Here is a 26769-nt window from a genome sequence, read left to right as displayed (position 1 = left end):
TTGTTTTCATATATATAGAGACTTCCTCTGGGCCAGAGAGCACAGACAATGGTATGATCACATTACATTTTTAATTTCTTTTTTAACCCAAACCACAATTTCTTTGGCTTAAAATTTCACACAGGTTACAGAGCAAATCTGACAGCACATCAAATGGCATTTTTGTTCTCTAAGTATTTTTCAGGAAGCAGTTTATTTTTAAAAACTTCTCTCAGTCTCATAAAAATCTTTCACTAAAGTATGTAAGCCTTTTGCCACCTCGTTTGACAGATGGAAAAAATGTAGCCTTATAATTTGGCAAAGGTCAGAGAATCAGAGGTGGATTCTTTACAAGGATGTCCTCCTGAAACAAACCTGTGAAGTAATTACTACTCTTCCATGTTTTATACAAAAGAAAATGGAGGCACTTAGAGTCACGTGCTTTGGACAATATCCCAAGAGTAGAGCCAACAGTTGAAGCCAAGTAAATCCTACTTCAAAATCTGTGTTTTCTTTTTTTTCTTTTTCTTTTTCTTTTTTTTTTTTTTTTAAGATTTCATTGATTGTGGTTAATTTAGAAAGCAAGTGGGGGAGGGGTAGAGGGAGAGACAGTCTCAAGCAGACTCCCTGCTGAGCATGGAGCCTGCCCTAGGGCTCAATCTCAACATCCTGAGATCATGACTTGAGCTGAAATCAAGAGTAGAACATTTAACTTGTTGAGCCACCCGAGTACTCCCAAAATCTGTGTCCTTAACCACTGTGATAAAAACCTTCTTGGCTTCATTTCCTATTGTTTGCTTTTATTTCAGTGGAATTTGGGGGGCCATCTTTAATTTATTGGGCTTTTCTTTCTTTTTTTGTTTTTTCAGCACAGTCATGGAGGGAATAAATACAGCATCTTCAAAGTGTTTCCCTTGTGTGAGCCTTCGGCTGCTACCCACTTATCAGGGCCACTGCTACACATCTCACCATCTCTAGGAGCCACATCTGACCCCTCTATCCAAAACAAATTTCTCCTTCCACAAAATGCCTCAGCACTTTATGAATTTTCCCTTATGGTTCTCCTTACATCCAAATTTTCTCAGCCATTCCTCCATGACACATTCCAAAACGGCTCCTATCCATGAATCTCCTTGCTACCACCCATGCCCAGGCCTCCAACTCATCTCTTTGTTGGACTATGGTCTCTCTGCTTCCACTCTTTTTTTTTTTTTTTTTTTTTTTTTTTTTCTTTTTTTAAAGATTTTATTTATTTATTCATGATAGTCACACAGAGGGAGACAGAGAGGCAGAGACACAGGCAGAGGGAGAAGCAGGCTCCATGCATCGGGAGCCCGACGTGGGATTCGATCCCGGGTCTCCAGGATCATGCCCCGGGCCAAAGGCAGGCGCCAAACCGCTGCGCCACCCAGGGATCCCTCTCTGCTTCCACTCTTATCTGTGTTACTATTCACACTCCACAAAACAGTCAGAATGACCTTTTTTAAAAAATTTTTATTTATTTATTCATGAGAGAGAGAGAGAGAGGCAGAGACACAGGCATAAGGAGAAGCAGGCTCTATGCAGGGAGCCCGATGTGGGACTTGATCCTGGGACTCCAGGATCACACCCTGGGCTGAGCAGGTGCTCAACCACTGAGCTACCCAGGGATCCCAGAATGACCTTTTTAAAAAAGCAAATTAGATCTTCCCTCCTCAAAACTTTCCAGTGGCAGGGGCGCTTGGGTGGCTCAGTCGGTTGAGTGCCTAACTTTTAGTTTCTGCTCAGGTCAGGATGTCAGAGTCATGGGATCAGGCCTGTATGGGCTCTGGGCTCAGCGGGGAGTCTGCTTGAGATTCTCTGCCTCTGCTATTCCCTTCACTCAAGCACACACACACACATACACAGTCTCTCTCTCTCTAAAACATAAATGAATCTTTTTAAAAAAAAAAAAAAAAAAAAGCCTTCCCAATGGCTTCCCACTGCAATTATGATCACATCAACTCCTTCAATGGTTCATAGCAGTCAAGATGGTCTGGCTTTTTTTTCTTCTGCCTCTTTTCCTACTCTCCACATGCTCATCCACTATGTTCTAGCCACAAGTTTTGGCACCTGAAGCCTCAAAACTCATTTTCATTTTGGGCCCCTCGCACTTACTATCTTCCTTTTCTGGAAATTCTACACTTAGCATTCTCTGCATCATTAGTATCTCAATTCAAAGATCACCTTCTCAAAGAGGGCTTTTTTGACCACACAATTTAAAATAACCCCACACACAAATTAAAATAACTTTTAGCTAATTTAAAATCATATAACTGTTTTAAGTAGGTTGCATCCCTACCCTGTGAATTTATTTGTTGCCTATTTTACATCTGTCTCTCATCCTCATCCTCTCCCTGCCTTTAGTATTATGAGCACTCTGAAACTGGGAACATTGTCATCACCATTATGACAGTGCTCTACTTGACCAGAATAAATCCTCAATAAATATTTACCTGATTGAATGGATAAATTAGATTTATGTTTTATGTGCTACTTGATCTACAGGAATTTATGGCCACAACCTTTCTCTTTCAAGATTTTAATGTCCTGGGGCACCTGGGTGGCTCAGTCAGTTAAGCATCTGCCTTCCACTCAGGTTATGATCCCAGGGTCCTGGGACTGAGCCCAAATCAGGCTTCCTGCTCAGCAAGGAGTTCACTTCTCCCTTTCCCTCTGCCCCTCCCCACCGCTTGTGCTCTCTCTCTCTGTCAAATGAATAAACAAAAAAAAATTTTTAAGATTTTAATGTCCTTGAAGGCAGGGGCAATATTAGGTGTATCCTTAAAGGAGCTGCTCTGTCATAGTACATAAAAGAAACATATACTGATGTGGCTGTTCTAACCTTTCTTAGTTTTCTGAACTTAACAGCTTTTAAGAATTAACCTCTTCTCAAGTTTTGTCATGCATCAGTAAGCTGCCTCCAAACCCAGACTTATCTATCCTCTCATCTAGCGGTCAGATCTCATCCCTATATTACCCATATCAGCTGACAAGTATCCATAACAATAGCTTGGAATAATTTTTTAATGCACAGAGTAAACTAAAGATTGTTCAGCCTTACTTGAGTTCCATCTGCACCAATCTTGTTCAGGGCTCCAACAGTGCTATACAGAAAGTTAATGATCTTATTGAAATTTTCATCTCCAATACTCCAGGATCCATCCACCATAAATACCAGGTCTGCCTTGGCAGCACGACATACTGAAGACCAGGAATAAATTTTGAATTAGAGACAAGAATAAAACATAGTAGTTATTACAACCAACAAAGTAGATGATGGTTTCCTTCTGGTAACTGCAGCTGTTTCCCAAAGGAAAGGTATAACTCATATTCCCAACTCTTACTCATTATACCTCCTGACAAGCATTTCCTTCTCATAGTCAACTTTCTATTCACAACTGGAAGCTTTTCTCAAACATGTGGAATTAGAGAGGAAGAAAAAAATCCACCAATCTCAGCCCCCCAAGACAGAAAATGAAAGAATAGAAAAATGAGCCACTTATTAGAAGAGAGTCCAAGCTACTACTCTAGGTATCCTATTCTCTGCTTATTAAGTCAGTAACTTCAGAGAGATTCAAATTCAGAAGGAAGGCACAGGACACAGTGGAAGCAGATTAATCTCCAACCTGATATGCATGATACTGCTGATACCATAAGCAAACTTCCAGCTTTGCTCTCAAATTCTGTTTCTGCCTTTCTGCCGCCAATTGGTACTTGTCAAGAAATATACACTAATGCTACCCTGGGGAGACTATTATCAGTAGTTATTACTGATACCAACATAACAAGCAAAAACCACATGAACAAAACGCACCCCACCAAAAGCATTTTTCAGTAGTCCTTTGTTGGTGCCCTGTGTTGTTTCAGATTATCTATGCCTGTCTTCCCCTCATTAGGGTGTATCATTGTGGTTGATTCTGTTTTATGATGAAACAAACAATTTACTCTTCAATAATATGAATCTTTTAATCTTAGGCCAGTTGCACACAAATATGCTCTGAGATAATATGCCTTTCTCCCTTTTTTAGGAAAAAAACACACTTGGTTTTTATTTTATTAAGCACAACTTTATCTCTTAATGCTATTTATAATACAGAATAAACCATCTCCAGGTGAGGTAATACTCCAGGAACAATAAGGATCTGGTAAGGTTGTTTTTCTTAGTTCTGAGATTTATAAAGTCTTACAAATTTGTGGTATGAATTTAAAGCTGAAATGGATCACAAGATCTGCTAATTATAAGCTTATGAAAGAAAACCTGGTCCGCTGTATCCAAGGACAAATTAAATCAAGATCAGATGTCAACTTTGAAATGAGAGCGAAATCTATTTGAAAATATACTCAAAACGAAAATTTTATTTAATAAATCAGAGGAAAAAATACACTAAAATGCATGAAGGAATTACCTCTGGGATATGAAATTCTTTTCAATTTTCTTCTTTGTACCGTTTTCTACTTTTTAATGTTTGTTTAAAAAACAAAACCAACAGAAACTCTAAACCTAAAATTACAGCATTATCATCTTATTTTTTACCTTCCTTCGCTGGTGGAATGGTCGGAGGAAAAGTAGGTGGTTGAGTAGGAAGTGATTCTGTAAAGTAGAGGGAAAAAGAACATTGATTAGCCATCACATCTGTGGTGACAAGAGGGAGGTCATGGAGTAATAATTCTTCAGGAAAGTCAATGATTTTCACCATTGTCTTCTTGGAGAATTCAGTGAATCTGGGGACTACTATAAATCAGCCACAGCCTGTGAAAACTCGCTCCAGCCACCCCCTAAAACTCACACTGAAGGCCTGAAATGCCATTTTGCCACAATTCAGTTTGCCCAGCAGGAGTCCATGCAATCAAAGTGTCAACTACAAAGTGGTTCTAATGCTGATTTAAGGCAAGAGTCTTGCCAATTCATTTCAGATTAGTCTTTGGCTGCTTTCACACATACAATAAACTTCATTTCCATTCTGCCTAAGGACTGACCATCAATCCTTGTTCAATAGCACCTTCTCCCCTTCTCACCCTGCATCCACAGGATGTGGTGCCCAGTGGAACCTAGCTTGCTCTCTGTTCTGCTCAGACTGTGTCTGGAAAACTTTCAGTTTTGAGGACCAAATGTCAGGACACTGGGAGGCTATCATGTGTCCAGATCAGTTCAAACTGGATGATGAGGGATGAGAAGTCCAGGTAATATGCAAAATGGGATTGGCTAAAGGAATGGGAGATAGTTACGTGACAGTGGTGACTATCATAGCAGTTCATGTGGCAAAGAGCAAGGAAATTATGGCATCATTAGGTAAACATCCTAAATGTTACTATATTCTTTACTTGTTCTTATTTGACGATAAAAATGTAAGAAAAACTGAGAAAATACTTTTTGTTATCTCAGTTTAATATGAGGAAAGCTCTCAACTAATCATAGTCATTCAACCTGGAGACTCGTAAAGCACCAAATATCTGGAAAGATCTAAGTTGAGGCTGACTAATTTTATGTCAAGAATATTGTAAGGGGAATTCCTTCACTGACAGGAAGGTTTGAAGGTTTAATTGTAAGGTCTCTTCCAATTCTAAGAGGCAATGAGATAAAACTTTCTGAGTAAAATAATTCAATATTTAAAAAAATGAAGTAACTGTATATTTACTGTAATAAAAAAATGTTTGAGATTAATTAGTATGTGAGATGAAGTTAGTCACAAAATACCATGGCATGATCCCTTTGTGAAACAAAAAATATATATGATATTTATATATATATGTATATGATATATATCAACATATCTGCATATGTCTATATAGCTATAGATTAGGTAGATAGATGATAGAGTAGAATTTCTTGAAGGAGACCAAGCTGGTACAAATAGATATTTCTGGGAAGGAAGGATAGGAAAACAGGGAGGTCAGCAAAGCACTTTTTACTTTCTACTGCATTATTAAGGATATATATATATCCTTTCTACTGCATTATTAAGGATATATATATATATCAGTTTTATCTTTTAAAGGCAATTTTTGAAGCTAAAAAACACCAAAAGTAAAATAAAATAAAATAAAAATTGAGAAATCTTAATACCAAAACTAGGATTGTAAAATTTTCTTGAAAGTACCATAAAATGCTTCTAAAGCCAGATGTATTTATCTTAAAACCTATGGAAGTGCTGGATCATTTTTATAATTGTCCATGTTCTTTAATGTGGAAAACTGAGGCATATCCTAAGTCCTAAATTCCAAGAACCAAATTAATGAGAAGCAATGGTAGATAAGTCAATATGTCTGGGTAGAACACCTGGCCAAAGACTCTTCTGGGTAGGAAGAACCACAATGATATGGTGACACACATTCATATTCTCTATGTGGCACACAGATGGTCCCTGTCTTCAATGTGTGAGAGGCTGTCATAGAGAAGAGGAAGAAGTCTTGATCTGCACTGATTCAGAAGGTTAAACTAAATCCAGTGGGTAGAAGCTACAAGAAGACAGACATCTCCAATGTAAAGGAAGCATTTACATCAAACAGAGCTATCTAAATTAACCCTGGATTCGTAGTTATCACTGGTGGAGTTAAGGTTAGGGGATGTTGAAGTAGACCAGGGATTGAAAACTCAAATTTTTTTAAAGGTCAGGCAGGTAATGAAAATGAACGAAGAATTAGCCTAAACATCAACAAGTAGCAAACTTGAGAACACATACTGTGCAAAAGAGACAGCAGTTGGTCTCAGTAGATTTACACCATGGTATATGTATCCTGTGTTGTCAAATCTTTCGAACTTTCCTCAAATTCTTTAAAGCATGGGGGTAAAAAAAAAAAAAAACTATGGTTGAGAGAAAACCTCTCTCATGGTGATATCTTACCTATGGCCATTAGTTTGTAACTTCTAAGAAGATAGCCATGGTGATATCAAATACTTTTCAGTAAGATACAGGTAGAAATTTCCTCAACAGATTATCTTGGATCTTTACCATCACCACACGGGATAAGAAGGCAAGTGTTAAATTTTACTGCTGAGCAAAAAATGTTTAGAGATGTGGGACTGCCCAAGGCCTCAATGTTAGAAAGGGTCTCAACCAAGTCTGTTTGACTCTAAATCTTGTGCACTACCAGGCCGCCAGTAACTTCAAAATTATATGATCTCCTCTCCATAAAACAGAATTCTTTTTTTTTAAAGGCTTTACTTATTTATTTATTCATGAGAGACACAGAGAGAGGCAGAGACACAGGCAGAGGGAGAAGCAGGCTCCCTGTGGGAGCCCAATGAAGGACTCGATCCCAGGACTCTGGGATCATACCCTGAGCCAAAGGCAGATGCTCAACCACTGAGCTACCCAGGCATCCCTATAAAACAGAATTCTAATCAGCGACAAAAAGAAACATACTACTGATACATTCTACAATGTGAATAAATCTCAAAAACATATGCTAAGTGAAAGATGCCAGATGCATCTTTCAAATGTCCAGAAAAGGCAAATGTATAAGAAAGCAAAGAGCCTGGGGCTGAAGATGGGACAGAGATTGTGGATGAGTATGAAAGGTCCCTTTGGGTTGATGGATATATTCTAAAATTGGATCATGGTAATGACTATACAGCTCTTTAAATGTACTAACAATCACTGAGTAGTACACTTAGGTGAATTTTACGATGCATAGATTATACCTCAAAACTATATATGTGATATAAAATGTGGAATATTTTAGTATCATAAAATAAAATCTTCATATTAGAAAAAAATTGGATGATTCCATTTATTACGCTTTCACTGTCTGTTTCTAAAGGTCACACGTTGCTACTGATTCCTTCCTACTTGTGCCAGACCAACTGAAAGATTTATACATAGACAGAACTTTCCAAATGTCAGATATACGATGGAGGGGCTACCAAGAAAACCCATCGCCCACCACCTATTCAGAAACAAATCCTCAGGGACTTTGAGTCTAAGTTCAAGATACTGAGTTAAGTACATAAATTTCCCAGAATTCACTACAATTAAAACCATTTTCATGTTTCTGGCCTTTACGTCAGGAATCCTTGATTAAAAGCCATTCCAAGAAGTTGACACTCTCCTTGGTCTTTAGAACATGTAAAAAGTGCTTTGTTTTAATTTTATACTTTGCCTTTCCTTTCAGTACATCAGATCTGTAGCCAACTTGGAAAAAGTGCAAGAGCCTCTTAAGTAGGCAATAACTTGAGGGTCAGCCATTTGGAACATCTTGGCTCCATTCCCACCTCATAGCTGTGGTAATATGCCATTGTTTGAATGTCAGGACCGGGTCCTTAAACTTCATTTCACACACTGCATACCACAAACGTTCCTTATGGATATAGATCACAATAAAGGTCATTGTTTCAAGCACTTTGCTATCTTATGGCCTTACAGTCCCTTGTGAAACATATGGAGGATGGAAAAAAAAAAAAAAAAACCCATACAGATGACATCAGTGGGCCACATGCAGTGAATTATGGGACTGGAGAAGAGGAAGAAAACTTGTATTACAGATATGCCTGGGCAGCAATAGCTAACATTTTTCTAAATGGAATAAAGCTTTTGAATCAAAACAGGATGCCTAAAATACTATTTGTCCACGGAGACAGGGATCAGGAGAGGACACATTTGACTTACGTGTTTTTTCCAGTATGCTCACACTGGGTCCCTCAATCTCCTGAAGCTTTGTGTAAACACTGATTTTATATTCTGAATCGGGCTGAAGTCCATAGAAGCAATGCCTGGTTGTCCCTCCGCTCACTGTGGATTCTTGCTTTTTTGTGTCTATAATAAAACAAAATGTACACACAGGAAACTTTTAAAAAGAGATAGATAATTTGCTTCGAAAATGCCTAATATGCATGGCCTAAACAGATAACTTCAGAATGAATTATACTTGTTTAGGTATTGTACCTTTTTCTAAAGAGTTAATACATCCACTGAATTTTTTACAATTGAAAATCACATTTTCATATGCTCAAAAATGAGAATAAAAGACTCCTGAATCAACCCTTTAATGGAAAATTATTAGTATGTATAATGGTGTGTACACGTCGTAACTGATCTTTTGGACTGATGTGGAGGTGAGCACATTTACTTTTTAAAAATTGGAATATTCTTACACAGTCAACCAGTTACAAATTGACAAAAAGACACATACTCTTGGCCCCATACCACTTATTACTATTTAACAAGATGCTTTCCGGGCAGGATCCTAAAAATATAAGTATGCTGGGGCACCTGGCTGGCTCTGTCAGTAGAACGTGAGACTTAATCCTATCTAGGGTGGTGAGTTCAAGCCCCACATTGGGTGTGGAGCCTACTTAAAAAAAAAGATAAAAATAAAAATATAGGTATGGAGTTAGGAATTATAGAGGTCTAGGCAGTCCTTTTGCCTCTGGATGAAGAGATGTGCTTCCAGGGTCTCAGAAGCTTTATCCACAGGTCTAGATTATTTCCAGAACTGCATAAATGCAGGCAAGAATTTGGAGTGGCACAGAGACAGCCAGGAAGTCCCCAGAATGCCCAATTTCCTTCCTCTCAGCCATGATTTCTAACTCATGATTTCTCTTAATGGCAATGAAGACTCCTAGGAAGCTCAGAGGAAGAGGGATCCACTCTGAAAATCATTTCCTAGTTTCAAAATCATAACTGAGTAAGCAAAACAGAGTGCTTCCATGGCTTAGGGCCCCACATTCTGTAGAACTCCCAACTCCTGGTTTCAAAGTTCTTTTTGTTCTACCAATAAGACAGCCATATACAGCCACCTCCACAAAGGATCTTCTTTCTTGTCTCTCCCATGGCAGAAGCACAGAGAACCTAGCAGATCCAATTTAACTGTTGACTACTTTCTTCATTCCTACAGGCCAGATGGCTTTGCCTTCCTGGGGAAATTAGTACTGGCTCTTGGGTCTGGAGTCCAGGGTAGCTAGAGTAATTATACTCATCATTTTCTGAAGGCTTACTATGTGCCAGGTTCTATGCTTTGTATTTAATGAAACAACAAGATGATAATAGCCAATCTTTAATGAGCATTTATCATGTGCCAGGCATTATTCTAAAGATTTTATGTGTACTGACTCATTTGATCCTTATAATGTTTACAATTATCCTCAATCTAAAGACAAGAAAGGCCAGAAAAGTTAGTAACTTAATCAAGTCCAGATGATAATAGTATAATTGAAATTAAATTCAGAACTCTAAATCACAGTCTCAGAGAACACTGCTTTAATTTCTATTAATATATCATAGAATAACAAAAGTTACACGTATGGTTTTTCTAAAGAAAGCAGTTTGAGAGCTGCTGAGAGCCTATGAAGTAAGCAAACTTGATAGCTGGCAGAGATTGGATGAGGATCCCTATGATTCAGTGCTTTCTCTCCCCACTGGACAAAGCTGCTTACTCTGGTGGTTTTAATTGCTGAAGGGTTCCAAATGGGTTTTCTTCATTGGTATATAGGTGTTTTTCTTTCTTTTCTTTTTTTTTTTCTTTTTTACCACATGGATAATTGGTTAAAAGGAAGAATCACTGCTACCATGAAAAGAACAACTATTTAAAAAGATCTAGATTGAGCTTTATTTCAGCCATAGTTGTATCCGTCTATTTAATGTCTTATGTAGCTTTATTTCTAGGAATTTAAAAGCCTGTGTTATGACTGAATACGTTACATATATTATTTAGTGGTTAAAAAGAATTTCAAAATGTTCATTGCAGTTTCTTAAGTATAAACAAAATATAGAAAACTTAAAAACAAAGCAATACAAAATACAAAAAATGTCAAATAGTAATTCTTCTATTTTGATTGTATAATACCTATTAAATTTCAATCTATATTTTAATATATTGGAACAAAACATACATCTATTATAATACACATGTATCAGAACAAATCTGATGTATGTCATTTAAAATTTGTCTATGCACAAAATCCTTTTTGAAAAATTTTAAAATAAGATTTTTAACAATATAAATTAAAGCAACTTGTTAAATGGAATTTGAAATGTATTTTTTATGATTGAGAATATAAAGGAGTTTCAAAAGTGAACTTTATGATATAATCTTTCATAATATATTTGTTCAGAATGAATTAAGGTCTACTTCAAAAATTTTCTTTTCACCGAGGCTCCTTCCACAGTTTGGCTATTGTGGACATTGCTGCTATAAACATCGGGGTGCAGGTGTCCTGGCGTTTCATTGCATCTGTATCTTTGGGGTAAATCCCCAACAGTGCAATTGCTGGGTTGTAGGCAGGTCTATTTTTAACTCTTCGAGGAACCTCCACAGTTTTCCGGAACATAAAGACTCCTAACTCTGGGAAACGAACTAGGGGTGGTAGAAGGGGAGGAGGGCGGGGGTTGGGGGTGAATGGGTGACGGGCACTGAGGGGGGCACTTGACAGGATGAGCACTGGGTGTTATTCTGTATGTTGGTAAATTGAACACCAATAAAAAATAAATTTATTATTAAAAAAATTAAAAATAAAAAATAAAAATAAAAAATATTTTTTTTTCTTTTCAAATATACTACCAAATGATGAAATTAAAAAAGTTGCTTGGAAAAAAAAAAAAAAGTTGCTTGGGTGTTTTTGAAGTCATATCTCACTGTGACAGGAATTCAATAGTAAGAAAATGCTTGTAAACCCTGAACTCTGCTTTACTCATGCCCAAGTTCAGTCTGTGGCTCCTAGGCCCAAAACCCCACACGAGCTGCTTCTTTCTAACCTTTACCCACAACTTTGGAACCTCTTGCAAGCTTTTGTGAGTCACCTGTAAAACAAACATCCTATGGCATGGGTATTAATCCATCTCCATAAAACCTTCCAGGAACTCTCCAGGAATCAATTCTAGAAAGTGCTTTATTGAGATCCCTATTTCTTATGGATACGCATGTAGTTTATAGACCCTCGACAATAGAATATAAATGGATTTTACCACTAAAACAACAAAGAAATCTCAAAACCATTGGAAAACTGGAATATGCACTGTAAAATTATTGGGAAATGATATTGCTTTAATTCCCAATAATAACAAAGAAGGGTTACATGAATGGGGATGTATCCATGTTGCTTTTGGCATGTGTGATTTAGGTCTAATGGCTTTGCCTTAAAGGAAAAACATTTAAATTGATCAAATGATGACTAATTTCCTCAACTCCTTGTTCCAAAAGCAAGGAGTCAATTTATTTCTTGGGAAACAGGGAAGAAATTCTCTCTTGGTGCCTTCATCCTTATGAAGCAAGGCTAAATACATCGTCTGGGTTATTACTCTGATGATACCAATGCCACCAGCGTGACTCACCAAAATGTCCTAGGAATAGTTACTGAGACCCACAAGCAAAGAATATCCAGAATCCAGAATACTCCGCTGGAATTTTATGACATAAATGCTTCCATCCCCAGGTCCCTCAACTACCCTGACCCGCAATCATGATGTTACCACTTCAAAAAGTTTAATCTTGAGGATATGTTTTCTTATGATCTTTTGCTTTGGATCTGGCACCTGAAAAGGAAGGCTCTCCACTATGCTGTGATTCTATTTGTCAATGATACTATAAAACTGGCATTTTAACACCCAAAGACAAAGTTGAGCATCATGTGAAACCTTCCTTAAGCAGTCTAGAAAGAAATTCACCAAGTTATGGAGATTAGGAAGGAAAAAAAGTATTTGGGACCACGTGGAATCTAAATACGTGAACTTCAAGGTAAATGCTATACCCAACCTTGGGTGCCAAGTCAACTCAAAAATAGCTAGAGAGAGGGACAGAATTCCAGAACATCAACAGAACAAATGGAGGCTCTCTTGATGTGTCTGAGCTACCCAAGATCAACTAGAAGTCTCTGACTTTTTTAACGAAAATCCTACTCTTTAATTTGGCATGTGGATGAGTGACTCAAACACAGATTTATTTCAGTTTCTCCTGAGAGGACCTCATCCTTCTGGTAATCTTTTTTTTTTTTTTTTTAATTTCTTGGCTATAAAAAAGTCATAATATTTACATGAGAAGAAGACATCTGTTGTTCCTGCCTGTTTTGCATCTATCTCTTCTTTCTTTGAATCTGTTGTTCCCCACTCTTTGTCTTTATGATTTGGGAAGGACTGAATAACAACCCTCTTCCCCTCCAGATACAGAGGTAGGAGGCAACCAAGTCTGACCAGTCAGTTTATTTCATGTCCTTGAACTCAATGACAGATTTAGGGGCATGTGACCTAAGCCAATCCAATATGACTCAGTTCCTGGACTTTTGTTGGAATTATTGAGAAAGAGAAGCTCTCTTTTCACTCCGACTGGTTAAGCTGTAAGCTGGGAGGATGTCATTCTGGATCTGACTGGGGCCAACTCAGAGAATCCGGGTGAGCATAAGTGCAGAGCAGAAGAGAGCAAGACTTAGTTTTGATGACATTATGGGAATACTTAGATCCAGATGTGCCTGGTGCTAGACACTTCTAAAACTCCCAGCATATTAGCCAATAAATTGACCCTTTGCTTAAGTCTCTTTTACCTGCATTTCTACCCTTGACAAGCAAATCTGAATGATACAGCCTGACTACTTTATTCACAAAAACCTTGGAAATTTGTAGGTATTACTTCAGATAAAAGCCTTAGAAAAAGTAATTTAAAGAAACTAAAGCCCAGAGAAGTTGATCAGCAATTATGGTTAAAACAGAGGCCTCTCCACTGACTTCATCTCAGAATACAAGGGCATATGACCAGACCATGCAGACTATATTTTTAAAAAACTGGAAAAAATTACCTGTCAAACAGTAGGAATTTGTCAGAAGCATTCAAAAATAGGTCACTCTGGGACCAAGCTTTTCTCTAACACTTGGAGGAATTAGATCTCCTTTCTCTCTAGTATCTCCTCTGAGGTAGAAAGACTAAAATTTCTGCCCAGGCAGCATATGTAGCCAATGGGAGATATTACAAAGTTAAAACAAAGGGGGCTCTGAAACTCCTCTACCTATGGAAGAAACTCATCTGACCATAAGTCCTTCAAAGGCACCCATGCGGAAAATGGCTGCATTTCTCTGTAAAATAAAGGAACTCAACCTAAAATCAAGCTCATAGATACAAGAACAGCTTCCTAGTTGCCAGAGGCAGGAGTTGGGCTTGAGGGGATTGGGGCATGGATGGATAGGAGAAATGGGTGGAGATCAAAATATTTTTAAAAAAATAAAGAAAAAAAGCCCACAACCTAATTCCCCCTTATTCTAAAGTAGGAAGACTTTTCCTTGATCTAAACTATTCGCTAAAATATTTAAATGTACTCCTCACTGCTATCCCCACACTCCCTTCCCACACCCAACACGCCTCTTTGAGGCTGTGAATTACAAAGTGTTGCTGTCCGTTAATTAATATTACTCAGTTAGACAATTGGGTGAATGAGATGTAAGCTAATTGGACTCATAAATCTCTCAGCTACAAATGTTGATGAAAAATCAATTGAGCAACACTTTGTTCATTCTTGTTTAATTGAGGCTTCTATCAAGGCTTAGTTGAAGAGGTTTTTGGCAGCCTGGAAATAATAGTGAGGGAGTACAAGTTAACTTTGCTAGAAGATAAGAAAGAAATGTGGACTTAATTTTTTTTTTTTTTTTTTTTGCTAACAAAGGTCTTGGCTTCAGAAAGAGCTCTTTGAGGTTTTGGACTACCAGATCAAGGCTATCAGATATACCCATCATATTCTCTGAGAAAAATCTCAGTGCAGTTTTACAAATGTGCTAAAGACATTTAATTTAAAAATAATACATATGGAGCTAATTCCATTGATAAAGCCAGTTTTGACATATCTTTATGTCAGTCTATATAATTATAATCTTTATGAAAGACAATGAATATCCATAGGAGCCTATGTCCCTTCACGTCAACTTCTTAAATAGCATAAGAGGATAAAAAAAAAATGTGGGGTAGAGAGTGTGATTTTTATCCTTAGCGTTTTTCTTAAAGCCTAACAAATACAACTAAATGTCAACCCTTCCATATGAAAATGTGGCTTAGCTGGTTTTATAAAGATATATGAAACATAATTCTTTGAGATTTTATACTTGTTTCTCAAACAGTTGCATGGCTATCATATACTTTTGCTCACACATCCCATAAATCATATTAAATTAAACCAAAAAATCCGTATGACTTGTCCCGACTTTTCCTTACTCTGTGTTTATCCCAGAATAAAGCCACTCCCATATGTTCAGTCACATCAGGCTAAAGGGATCCTCATAAGATCACAAACAGGGAATTACGGAATTAGAGACTTAGCACGTCTATTGAGACAGTGCCTTGGCTGGGGTTGGCAGGAGTCTCTTCTTATGTTGCTTATGTTCTATTTTCATATTCTCCATGTATCTCCAAATCCTCTCACCACTTTACTAATCTGTGCTTTCTACTCTCTGGATTGAATAAGTGAGATTTCTGCACTTTGGATGTAGTTATAGCCTGATATATGGACTACTAAGCCCAGTCCCATTCAAACTCCCAGAATTAGCTCCTTCTGCTTTTTTTTTAAATGAGAACCATGATCATTTGTCAAGAAAGAAAATTTTTAACAATTTTATTACCAAATTTGAAAGATATTAGAAAGACCACTCAGGATTCTCCAGTGTCTCCTAGAATCTCCCCCAAATAACAAGACATATATTTTCTACTGATAATACAAATCAGATAAAAGTAATTTTTCATTATTTGATTTCACATTATCCAAACTGACAGTGTGAAAACAGGATGAACAGTCCCTAGAAACTCACTCTTTGGGAATCAGCCTTTGGCTGTTGTTCTTGAAACTTTTAATTGAAGTAAGCAGACATTTTTAGCGTTCCAACTTTCAAACAAAATCCCCAATTGTAAATGTACTTGAGAAAGGCAATAATAAAAAACCTGCCCATGATGGTATAGATATATTAAACCATCTCCTGAATGAATCTGTTGTTCACCAATTATCCCCCAAGATAAAATGAGTCAGTAAGGGAAGTCAGTAAAGTCAAACTGAGATCCCCATGGAGTAAATACCAAAATAATAATACCATATAATTTTCCTGTGTGTTAGTCCTGGTTATTTGTCTCTTACTACCAATAGCAGCTAACATTTCTTTGGAACTTAATGTGTCCAAAGCACCGTTGTAAGTGTCTCACATGGATTCACCTCAGCTTAAGCTGAGAATACCATACCATAAAATTGGCACTGGTTGTAGCCATTAACATATGAGAAAATGATCATTTGGAGACGCTAAGTAATTGGCTTAACTAGCCATCCTGACTCCATATCCTTCATGATCCATAATACAACACTGCCTCCTCAAGGGAGGGCTCTGGTCTAATGTAACCTACATGTTGTCCATAGAGATTTGCCTAGAATCAAGTAAAAGAGTGCCCAACAAAATCACCTGTGATGGGTTGCACTTACCCTGGAGTGATTCTATAACCACCCTATAGGCAGTGGCATGACGATGCACCTGCCATCGAGCACACAAGCTGGTCATTTGAATCTGGTCTGCTTGAAGATTGGTCACACCTAAAAACACTATAATGAAATAGAAACATATTTATGTCACACTAAAGACAATGCCATAAATGTCCCCAAGTCTGAAATTAACTTTATTTAATGCAATAAAATTCTAATTCAAAGTTCACATAGCCACTGGTAGGAAATTCATCAACTCATAATAAATTAGTACACAAAAGATAATTATTTTATTACTGAAAAAACGCAGCTGCAAAACATTATGTGTAATATGGTCTGTCAGATATTTGTAAACAAGAAAGGAAATATCTATTTACAGGGAAAAGACCAGATACAATGGATGGGGAATTCTGGGTAATTTTTAGTCTTCCCTCTTTATTTGTGTTTTCTAAATATCCCACAATTAATAAATAATACTTTTATAATTAAAAAATTAAATACCATATGCACTTATCAACCACTGAAGGATGGCCTTGGCTTAAATAAAAGAGACTACAAAATTGACAAAAGGTAAGTCTTACTCAAACAGGAGCAATCTCATAAGGAATGGCCTTCAAAACACGATTGAAGGAGAATGAACACAGTTTTGTTTTGTTTTGTTTTTTTAATTTTTTATTTATTTATGATAGTCACATAGAGAGAGAGAGAGAGAGGCAGAGACATAGGCAGAGGGAGAAGCAGGCTCCATGCACCGGGAGCCCGACGTGGGATTCGATCCCGGGTCTCCAGGATCGCGCCCTGGGCCAAAGGCAGGCGCTAAACTGCTGCACCACCCAGGGATCCCCGAACACAGTTTTGAAGATGTAAAAATGAAAGATTTAACACATAAAAAATTATAAAAATAAACAGATTCCTATTTATTGTAGAACACTGTGATATACAAAAATGATTCATAGAAAGGTTTTTTGGGGAAGCAATAAAAATAATATTTCTTCAATACAAGAAGGAAGTAAATATATCTGATGTTAATCAGTTAGACTCAAACAGAGAAAGTAGAAAATTAATGTTTACTTTCTCTAATGACTTCTGACTTTTGTCCACAACTTTTTCTTACTTTTATCTACCTCACATAATAAAAATAGTTTAAAATTAGTTTTCAAAATGGTAAAAATGATCTTGTCTCATCAATATTTACATCTTCACATTGTTCCTTTCTGTTAGATCAGAGAGAGAGGACCCCTTTTCCTAAGACCAAATCAATAAGCCTTCTTGTTCCATTAAAAAGAGGAAATCATTGATGATTTATGTCCCCATGCTAAATTTTAAAAAACGTACTAAATTAATTTATTTGCCATTGTATGGGCTTTTGCTTGGCTTGGGATAAAGAAAGAAAACAAATACTAAGCCCATCTAATTTTTACTTTAAGGACAGAATATAAAACAATACCATCTGTCTTTTAAAATATATTTGGGGGCACCTGGCTGGCTCAGTGGTTGAGGGTCTGCCTTTGGCTCAGGTCATGATCCTGGGGTCCTGGGATTGAGTCCCACATCCGGCTCCCTGCAGGGAGCCTGCTTTTCCCTCTGCCTTTGTCTCTGCCTCCCTCTCTTTCTGTGTCTCTCATGAATAAATAAAATTTAAAAATCTTAAAAATATATATATTTGGCATAACCAACATACTTATTGAAGGAGAGAAGAGGGTTGGAACAGAAGATGGAAAGAAGCAGAGAAAAGAGGGCAGAAAGTGACAAGACAGATCAGGGAGGGAGAAGAGAGACCAATAAAAAAAAAAAACTCATCGAGACAGGAAAAAAAGTGGCCCAGACAGAAAGAGTGATCTAGAAAGGAAAATGAAGATAAGCCAGTGAAGGGAAGAGATGGGGTGGGGGAAGGCACAGGAGGTTCTAAGTGCTCCTAAGGAAAGACGGTGGGATTGCTAATAATAGAACACCAGAGGGAATTCCCTTGGAGATCACCATGGTGCCCAGAGTGGCATCACTTCACCATCCCAGTACAAAAGTCAGAACCACAGGCCAAAGCCTTCCTAGATTTGTTGGGACAGATTATTTCTTCTAAGATTAAATTGATTTTGTAACCCAGCCTTTAAGGTCTTAAAATAATCCATTAAAAAAGATCCAGGAAGCCACTTCTAATGAAAAGCCTGGTCCTATCCAAAATGCAGGTGGCTAAACATATAGTCCTGGTTTAATATAGGTCCCATTCTTGCATCATTCTATTCATCAGATTAATTATTTGATTAGGGATGAGAGTGATTTATGGGCCAAGAGTGTAAAGCACAATTATTAAAATAATAATAATGGTTATTCAGTAGTGCTTGCCATATGGTAGCCACTTTTACATATTATTTCTATAAGCCTCACTATCAGCCTGTTATCTTCATGTTAGAGTCGAGAAACCTTGAGCTCAGAGAAGTGAAGTAATTTGCTCAAGGTCACAGCTGATAAGAGGCAGATTTAAGGCTTCTACTTTTGACTATCCTTCTCAAGTGTGGGGCATGCACAGTGGATAGCACTCAGCATGATTTTAATTAGCACACAGCCACCCCATTTTTATTTTCATTATTTATGTATTATCTTAAATGTGTATTAAAAATGCTGGTCTTAAAAAAATGCTGGTCTTCTGTTGTGGATAATTACGTGGTTTTGAAAAGTATTTAAGTTAAAAAAATTTAAGTCTATTTAAAGAAATACATTAAACTAAAAAAAGAAATACATTAAACAGATGGTGTGGAAGGATAACAAACATGAGGAATATGGAATATACATGCTGGAGTTTGGAAAACGTTGCATTATACCATGGGAGTCTGGACGTGGTATATGCCAATGAGGAGTCCCAGATGGTGTGCAGACAGCATGAAAACCCTTAAAAGGTAAAGAAGGAAGTCCTTTTTATATTTTTTTTATGGGCAAAAAGTGTGTGTGTGTGTGTGTGTGTGTGTTCACGTAGCGGGGGAAGGCAAAGACTCTGAAGAAAGGCAAACTCCCCCTCCCCACCACCCAACTTTGACTGGCGTTGGCCATGTCAGGCTACAGGCTGGTTGGAAAATTTCACCTAATGTGAAAAGTGCCAACAAAGACTTTCCAGAAGGAAATCCTATCCACCAGACATTCGGTCTGCCAACCGGGACTCTGAACTCCAGCCCTGAGTGAGGAGCACACCTTTCTTTCCATGAAACACCATCGAGAAAGGGCAATGCTGAGGAAAATAAAAACCCACTGCCAAGTTGAAGCACGGCTTGTGTTACAGTGAAAACAAAGCAGCAAAACCACATGCAGGGGCTGAGGCAACAGGACATTAGCCTTACGTGTTTTCACCACGCCCGTCAGAGCATCGCTGAAGCCTGAGGCCTGGGAAGCAAATATTTTCACATTGTAGTCCATTCCGCTGAGGAGGTTTGTGATAAGAATGGTGTTAATGCCGGATCCCACAAAAGTTTCTAGGGTCGGGCCAGCAACTGAGGGAGAAAGAATATATTTCAGTTACACCAGAACATGGAAAGATAGAAACACTCTTGACAGGATTTGTATTTACTCGACCGTGTTTCAGTCACCCAGGATTACATAGAAGACAAACAGCAGAGTTGGGGTTTGAACTTAGCCCCATCTGGCTCTGAGAGTTACATACCTGAATGCCATGCAAGGGCTCTTTTTAGGGAACTAATCCTTTTCTCAAATATAGTGCTTTCCCTCGTGCTTTCTTAGAGAAGCTGGTCTGCCTCACAATCCACCATCGCCATGTTGTAAGGCCTTCCCAGTGGAGCTACCATATTACCATAGGCTTTGGGGCCCTTGCCAAACTAAAAAAGTCATTCTCAACTGTCCCTTTGAAGACACCCAGCCTTGTCCTCCACAGGTATGCAAGGGGCAGTAGCAACAAATTTTATCATGGACACTGTACTCTACCTTGCCACATGGGGGTCCAGCGTAAATGTTACCACTACCAGTTCTATCCCCTCCTTTTAGCATTTTTTTAAGAACAAACAGATGACACTATTATTCCAAGGCCCTTGACCAGCTGGTTTCTTTGGGCCTTTACATTCTCACCTCTTTGTCAACCCTGTGGAGTCTTTGATTTAGCATTAAAAACATTCCTGGCTAAGTCCTATACAAACTTATTTACCTCTGCCTTTTCCCATCTGTGCTCCTTCGTTAAGAGTTTTGAGTTACTAACAAGTTCCTAAAATACTCCTCACTTTATTTCAGAACCCCTTCCAACAATCTGTTTCTGTATTTCCGTATGTATGTGTCATTTCAGTAGTGATTTTCGCATGTACCAAACTCTTCATTCAAATGACCACATATAACTCTTCCACTTGACTTAGAGCAAGATTTCTCAACCTCAGTGCTAGTGACATTTTGGGCAGGATAATTCCTAATTCTGGGGTGTGGGGAGCAAGTATTGTGACTTGTAGATGCCTAACAGTATTTGCCTGATGCCAACAGCAACCCCCGCCCCAAGTTGTAGCAATCGAAAATCTCTCTGTTGGGCATCAAAACTGCATCAGTTGACAACCACTGGCCTCAAACAAAGCTAGGCTGTGCCTAGGTTAGGTGCATAACAAGTATGTATTCTGCTGATAAACATGCCCAGTCATTTTTTAAGTAGGGTCATAACTCCATCCTTCTAATAATATCTACCCTAACACTGACTATACAAGGAAAAACATTTTTTTTAAAAAAAGTAAGACCCTTCCCACTTCTCAAAACTAAAGATAAAATCAAAGATAGAAAATCAAAAGAGAAATAATTTATCTTAAAAACCATTCCAGATGCCTAATCATGGTAATAATATTTTTTACAAAGCATTACTTACCACTAACAGGTTTGTAGACAATCCTATAGCCCTTTACGGGGGAAGATGGGGGATCCCATGTAATGCGCAACCTGTTATACCATTCATCTGAGACCCGTAGGTTTTGGGGACCAGAGGGAGGCACTGCATAGAGAAAAGGGAAAAGAGTGGTTTAGTGTGGTTTCCATCTTTACAAACTACACTGTTAACAAAATGTAAGCTAGCTTCTCATAATGTTAAATTATTTACAAGTAAAAATGTATTTAAAAACACAGATTTTGAGAGTCTGTGGTTCTAAAAATTAAATAAATAGAAAATAAATGCTCATGATGAAACATTTTCATGTGAAGATCTGCACCTCATCCAAGGTCATTCTTGTTCCTTTTTATTCAGTTTACTATGAGTAAAACTGAATTGAACAGTGTTTATTACACATTTCTGTCTATTCACCACTGTGTTTCACTGTCAAGGTATGTTTGTACAGCAATATCAAGGGTGCTCCCACCATGGTAATGATGGTAATTATAGGAGGTAAGATTGTGGTGATTTTTTTTTGCATTCACTTTCATATTGTCTGTATTGTTTGAAATTATATATTATCAACCGAAAAGCTGGGGAAGAAACTTGATTTTCTTTTTTACATAAACCAGAAAAACAGCTGGTGTGCAGTTTCCTTGTTGACCTCAGTAAATGAACTGAGCTGAGAGTGTTAATTCAGATTCAAGAAATTATCTGAATCTTGGTTTGTACATATGCATATAGTAATTACAATATATTTTAAGTCTATACTGTAGACTTACAATCTATATGCTTTTATATTTTTATATTTACAATCAGATAGCTTTTATATTTTCAATTGTGTACATAGGCTCTTCCCACCCTTTTCAACATCCGTTAATTGGTCTTTGTAAACTGGCATTGAAACATTACAACAATGTTTTGTTGCACCAACTTTATAAACTTTTACAGTGCAATACATATCATTTTTCTGAGACAAACCAAAGGGTAACTTCTCAAGGTTCTTGCTGCCTGCCTTGGGAGCATTTGATAGGAGGTTCTTTTATATACATTTTTAATAGATGAAAAATAAACCAGATTGTAAATCCCTTTTTTTTTTTTAAGTTTAAGCCAAGCTTTTGGTCCAAATTGTGTAGGATAAGTTAAACTTAAATTGCATTCTATTAACAAATATGATTGTATTTCTATTAGCATAGTTATGTTGAAATAAAGTCTTAAAAAGAAAAAAAAGAAATTATACATTATCGTTTACCAATGTTTTTCTTTTTCTTTCTTTTTCTAACTTTTTATCAAAACAGTAATCTATATGTGGACAACCTTTGTTTTTGTTTTATAAATTTTATTTTATTTTTTTTAACATTTTTATTTATTCATGAGTGACACAAAGAAAGAGAGAGGCAGAAACACAGGCAGAGGGAGAAGCAGGCTCCATGCAGGGAGCCTCACATGGGACTCGATCCCGGGACTCCAGGATCACACCCTGGGCAGAAGGCAGCGCTAAACTGCTGAGCCACCCAGGCTGCCCTGTGGACAACCTTTGTAAACCAGTGTGCATACTGACAGGTACCACCATCATCATTTTTGTTGCTATTGGTGGAATGGAGTTGTGTTGACTACCGTTCAAACTAAGATCATCCACGAACATCTTGAAATAATTTTACTATATAGATATTGTTACATGTGGTGGTATTTTTGCAATGAGATTTAAGTCATAGTTCTATAGTAAAAGTCTTTAAATGGTTTTTATTTGTATGGCTGTATATATTTGCTCATTGTGGAAGCCTTTTACATATTACGCTAATTTTTGACATATGAAAGTTAAAAGTAGATCTTTGAGCCCAGGGCAACAGCAATTAGATGAAGCTCCTTTGCCTTCCCATCACCTCCTTTCCTTCTCTTTCCCTCCCCTCCCCACAGTAGCAGGGTTTACAGTAACTTTATGAGGTATTAGGGTGTTAAAAATAATCCCAAACCAACTCAGAACAGCTGAATTCACTAATGCTTATTTTGAACCAGCAGCTAGGGATGACTGGGTAGCTCAGTGGTTGAGCCTGACTTCAGCCCAGGGCATGATCCTGGAGTCCTGGAATTGAGTCCAATGTTGGGCTCCGTACATGAAGCCTGCTTCTCTCTCTGCCTATGTCTGCCTCTCTCTCTATCTGTGTCTCTCATGAATAAATAATTAAAATATTTTTTAAAACCCAGCATCTACAGGATTTTAATGACTTGTACACTTAACTTGAAAAAGCCACACTTAGGTGCCCAAGTACAGAATTCAGCCCTTGCCACCATTCTGCATCTAGTTGCACATAACTGCTTGGTAACTGTGGTGGATTAAAGATGGGTGCATCTTTAACCTTCCTCCCAGTGGGTGGTGGAGGCAGGCAAACTTCAAACCTGGGTGGGTTCTATGAACACCTCGCCCAAAAAATTACAGCAGAAGTGACACTGTACCAGTGCCACACATAGCCTTTAACTTCCCTGACAATCTCTACTTTCCACTCTTAGGCTTCTGAGTCATCACTTAAGAAACTATGACTCTCCTGCTGGAAAGAGCACACGGAGAGGCTCAGAGGTGAAGCAGAGAGAAAGAGAGAGAGAGAGGCTCAGCTGAGTCCAGCTTTCCAGGCAACCCCACCAACATGCCAGACATGTAGGTAAAGTTGTCTTGGATGCTCTAGATCAATCCAGCCACCAGGTGACCTTAATCCGTACCAAGTGGAGCAGAATTTCCAGCAAGCCCCACCTAATTTCCTGACCTATAAAATCATGTACTGGAATAAAAGGCTTCCCATTTTATGTCACCAGGTTCTGGGGTAATTTATGCCAGCACAGACAACCACGCAGTAATGAAGACAGCTAAGACTTTGTAGTACTGTAACCAAGGGTGCTCCTTGGCTTGATCATCATGGCCAATCTACCCAAAACAGACACTGAGTGGTGCCCCCTCCATGCCACACAGAGCCACAGGGCCTTTGCACAGAAAAGCAAACAGTAGGAATGAAGTCCTGGGCTTCTGTGATGTGTTCTCCAAGGAGAGACAGACAAACAAAAAATACTCCTGTATTTGAGTAAACAGAAAATATCAGATGGCAATTAGTGCCATAGCATGATAAAACAACAACAAAATAACAATTAAAAAAAAAAAAACCCAGGTTGAGAGTTTAGAGAGCAAAAGCTACTTTGCATGGAGTAGTCAGAAAAGTCTGAGGAGGTGACTTTGAGCTGGAATCAAAATGACAAGAAAAAGCCTCCAATGCAACTACCTGGGGAAGGCCATTCTGTTTGGGGGAAATGGCCAGTCCATCAGTCCTAAGGTGAAAACAAGCTTCAAATGTCCAATGAAGAGCAGGAAAGGAGGTATGGCTGGGGCATTTGTGAAGGGATGAGATTACAGAAATTGGCAGGGCTCAGGTCTTAGAGCACCTTGTAGGACCAAGGGAAGGATGCTGCATTTTATCCTGAGTACAATGGGAGGCCCTTGGGAAGCTTGAAACAGAAGCCTGACATGAGATCATTTTTATTTTGAAAAGCTTCTTGGGCTGCCATGAGGAGAACAAAGGATCCAAGAGTGGAAGCACTCATTTTAGTGACAGAGAGTGAGGCGTGGATCAGGGCGGAGCAGTCAGATGAAGACAAGACGACTGGCCCGAGGAACACATGTTGGAGAATCAACAGAACTTGTGATGACTTAGATACTAGAAGAGGAAGACTTAGTTGTTTGTTAAGTCTTAGCTTAACTACACAAGAGGGATCCCTGGGTGGCGCAGCGGTTTGGCGCCTGCCTTTGGCCCGGGGCACGATCCTGGAGACCCGGGATCGAATCCCATGTCGGGCTCCCGGTGCATGGAGCCTGCTTCTCCCTCTGCCTGTGTCTCTGCCTCTCTCTCTCTCTCTCTCTCTCTCTCTCTCTCTGTGACTATCATAAATAAATAAAAATTTAAAAAAAAAATTTAACTACACAAGAAAACTGAAGCCCAGAGCAATTGCTCACCTTGCCCAAAGCCATACAGCTTGCCCAGGTAGAGACAAGATTCAAACATGGATTTTCTGTCTCCAATCTCTTTTGCTCTTTTCACCCCGTGCTTTCAGGGCACACTACCGGGGATGGGCATTTTCAATTAATTAGTCAGCTAGTGTGCACAAGGAGAAAGCTTCACTCACAGGTTTTTCCAGGGGCAGAGACGCTGACACCTTCTCCATCATCATAGATGGGAGTCACCGTGACTTTGTACTCCGTATTGGGAAGGAGAGGCTTCAGAAGGAGATTGTTCTGGCTTCCAGGCACCATAACCTGAAAAGAAAGGCAAAGGGTCATGGTCTTAGTGAAGACCTTTGTTTCTGTTGGTCTACTAATGGAGCAAGACGATGGGGACCTTGAAATAATCAAAAGCAAGGCAATGTGGTTGGACAGTGATGAGAAAAATAAGCATCCATGCAAAAGCATTTCTCTCTAGAATTCCCCTACAGCAGCCCTTAGTTTATAACTTCTAATGCAGGTTTCAATGTGAAGAAAATAAGCTCTGGGGACAGACATCTCTCTTGACATCTCTTCTCTTGACATCTTTTCAGCATGTGTAAAGTACCTAGAAGTGAGAATAGTCGTCTATTTGGAAAGCAGGTGTTTATAGCTGAGGAGTGTTCATTCTATAACCCAGCCTGCTTATCATTTTTTATTCTACTTAAGTATCCTCTTGAAAATCCAGCCTTCTCTTCTTTACCCTCTCAGACATAATCTAATCCCAGTACTTTAGAAAAGAATAGAAGCTAGCCAAGAACAACCACACATTAAATCCATGTTTTCCAGAGGGGGGGAAAATGTGGCAGGCTTATTTCTAAAAGGAGATTCCTTCTTCCATCTGAAATCACCATCACTCTACCTCTCAAGGCTGCAAAAAGTGAAATGCAGTGGCGAGATCCACGCTGCACAAGCATCAGTGTAACACGCCATGTGGCTCAGTGGTGCAAATTCTGGTATCCCTAAATGAACATATGGACCACATGAGAAAAGCCACATGTTCTCAATGTTAAAACCACAAAATTTTTTGCCTCTGCTTCTGCAGTCAGATGCTGGCACACCTCTGGGCCATTTAAGGAACTTAATCGTGGCTGGAAAAATGCTATGTAAGAATCTAAGTACTGACCCAAACGTGTTTAAAGGAATCACAAGACTGGGACAGCTGGAGATGCTTTTTGATTCAAGGGCTGGGTAAAATGCCAGCAGGCAAAGGGCTGTGCTGTCTACTTCTGGATGAGGGAAGAGACCAATAAATCATGGAATAAGCCCTAGGAAGCCTCAAGTTGAACCCAGAAGCAGCTGTTGCCAAGATACCACTAAGATCTAAAAGCAATTTTATAAAATATATTGTTAAAAATGAAGTCTCAATTAGGTGATCTTTTATTGAATTAGTATGATTTTACTCCTTATATGAAAGGGACATTGAAATATACTAGAGTTGAGTTGATGTGGACCTGAGAGGGAGTTTTTTTTTTTTTTTTTTTTTTTTTTTTTAAGAGCTCTGCTTTATTTTCGAATGAGTGAGATAACCCTGGCATTAAGACGGGTAAAGGAAGA

General features: G+C 38.4%; 1 protein-coding gene across 4 annotated transcripts in view; it reads right to left on the bottom strand.

The window, feature by feature from the left end:
- The window catches only part of COL14A1 (collagen type XIV alpha 1 chain), a 216156-nt gene that overhangs the window by 92715 nt on the left and 96672 nt on the right, over positions 1-26769 (bottom strand). For all 4 annotated transcript variants that reach the window (XM_072774345.1, XM_072774344.1, XM_072774346.1 and 1 more), the window contains exons 20-26: positions 25359-25488; positions 21198-21320; positions 19690-19839; positions 16367-16483; positions 8607-8753; positions 4535-4591; positions 3062-3201 (exon numbers count right to left, since the gene is read on the bottom strand). In XM_072774345.1, coding sequence (XP_072630446.1) covers positions 3062-3201; positions 4535-4591; positions 8607-8753; positions 16367-16483; positions 19690-19839; positions 21198-21320; positions 25359-25488 — 864 coding nt within the window. The remainder of the gene's footprint in view (positions 1-3061; positions 3202-4534; positions 4592-8606; positions 8754-16366; positions 16484-19689; positions 19840-21197; positions 21321-25358; positions 25489-26769) is intronic.

Source organism: Canis lupus, chromosome 14 (genome assembly GCF_048164855.1).
Source record: "Canis lupus baileyi chromosome 14, mCanLup2.hap1, whole genome shotgun sequence".
Lineage (NCBI taxonomy): Eukaryota > Metazoa > Chordata > Mammalia > Carnivora > Canidae > Canis > Canis lupus.
This window is presented reverse-complemented; position numbering and strand designations above follow the sequence as displayed.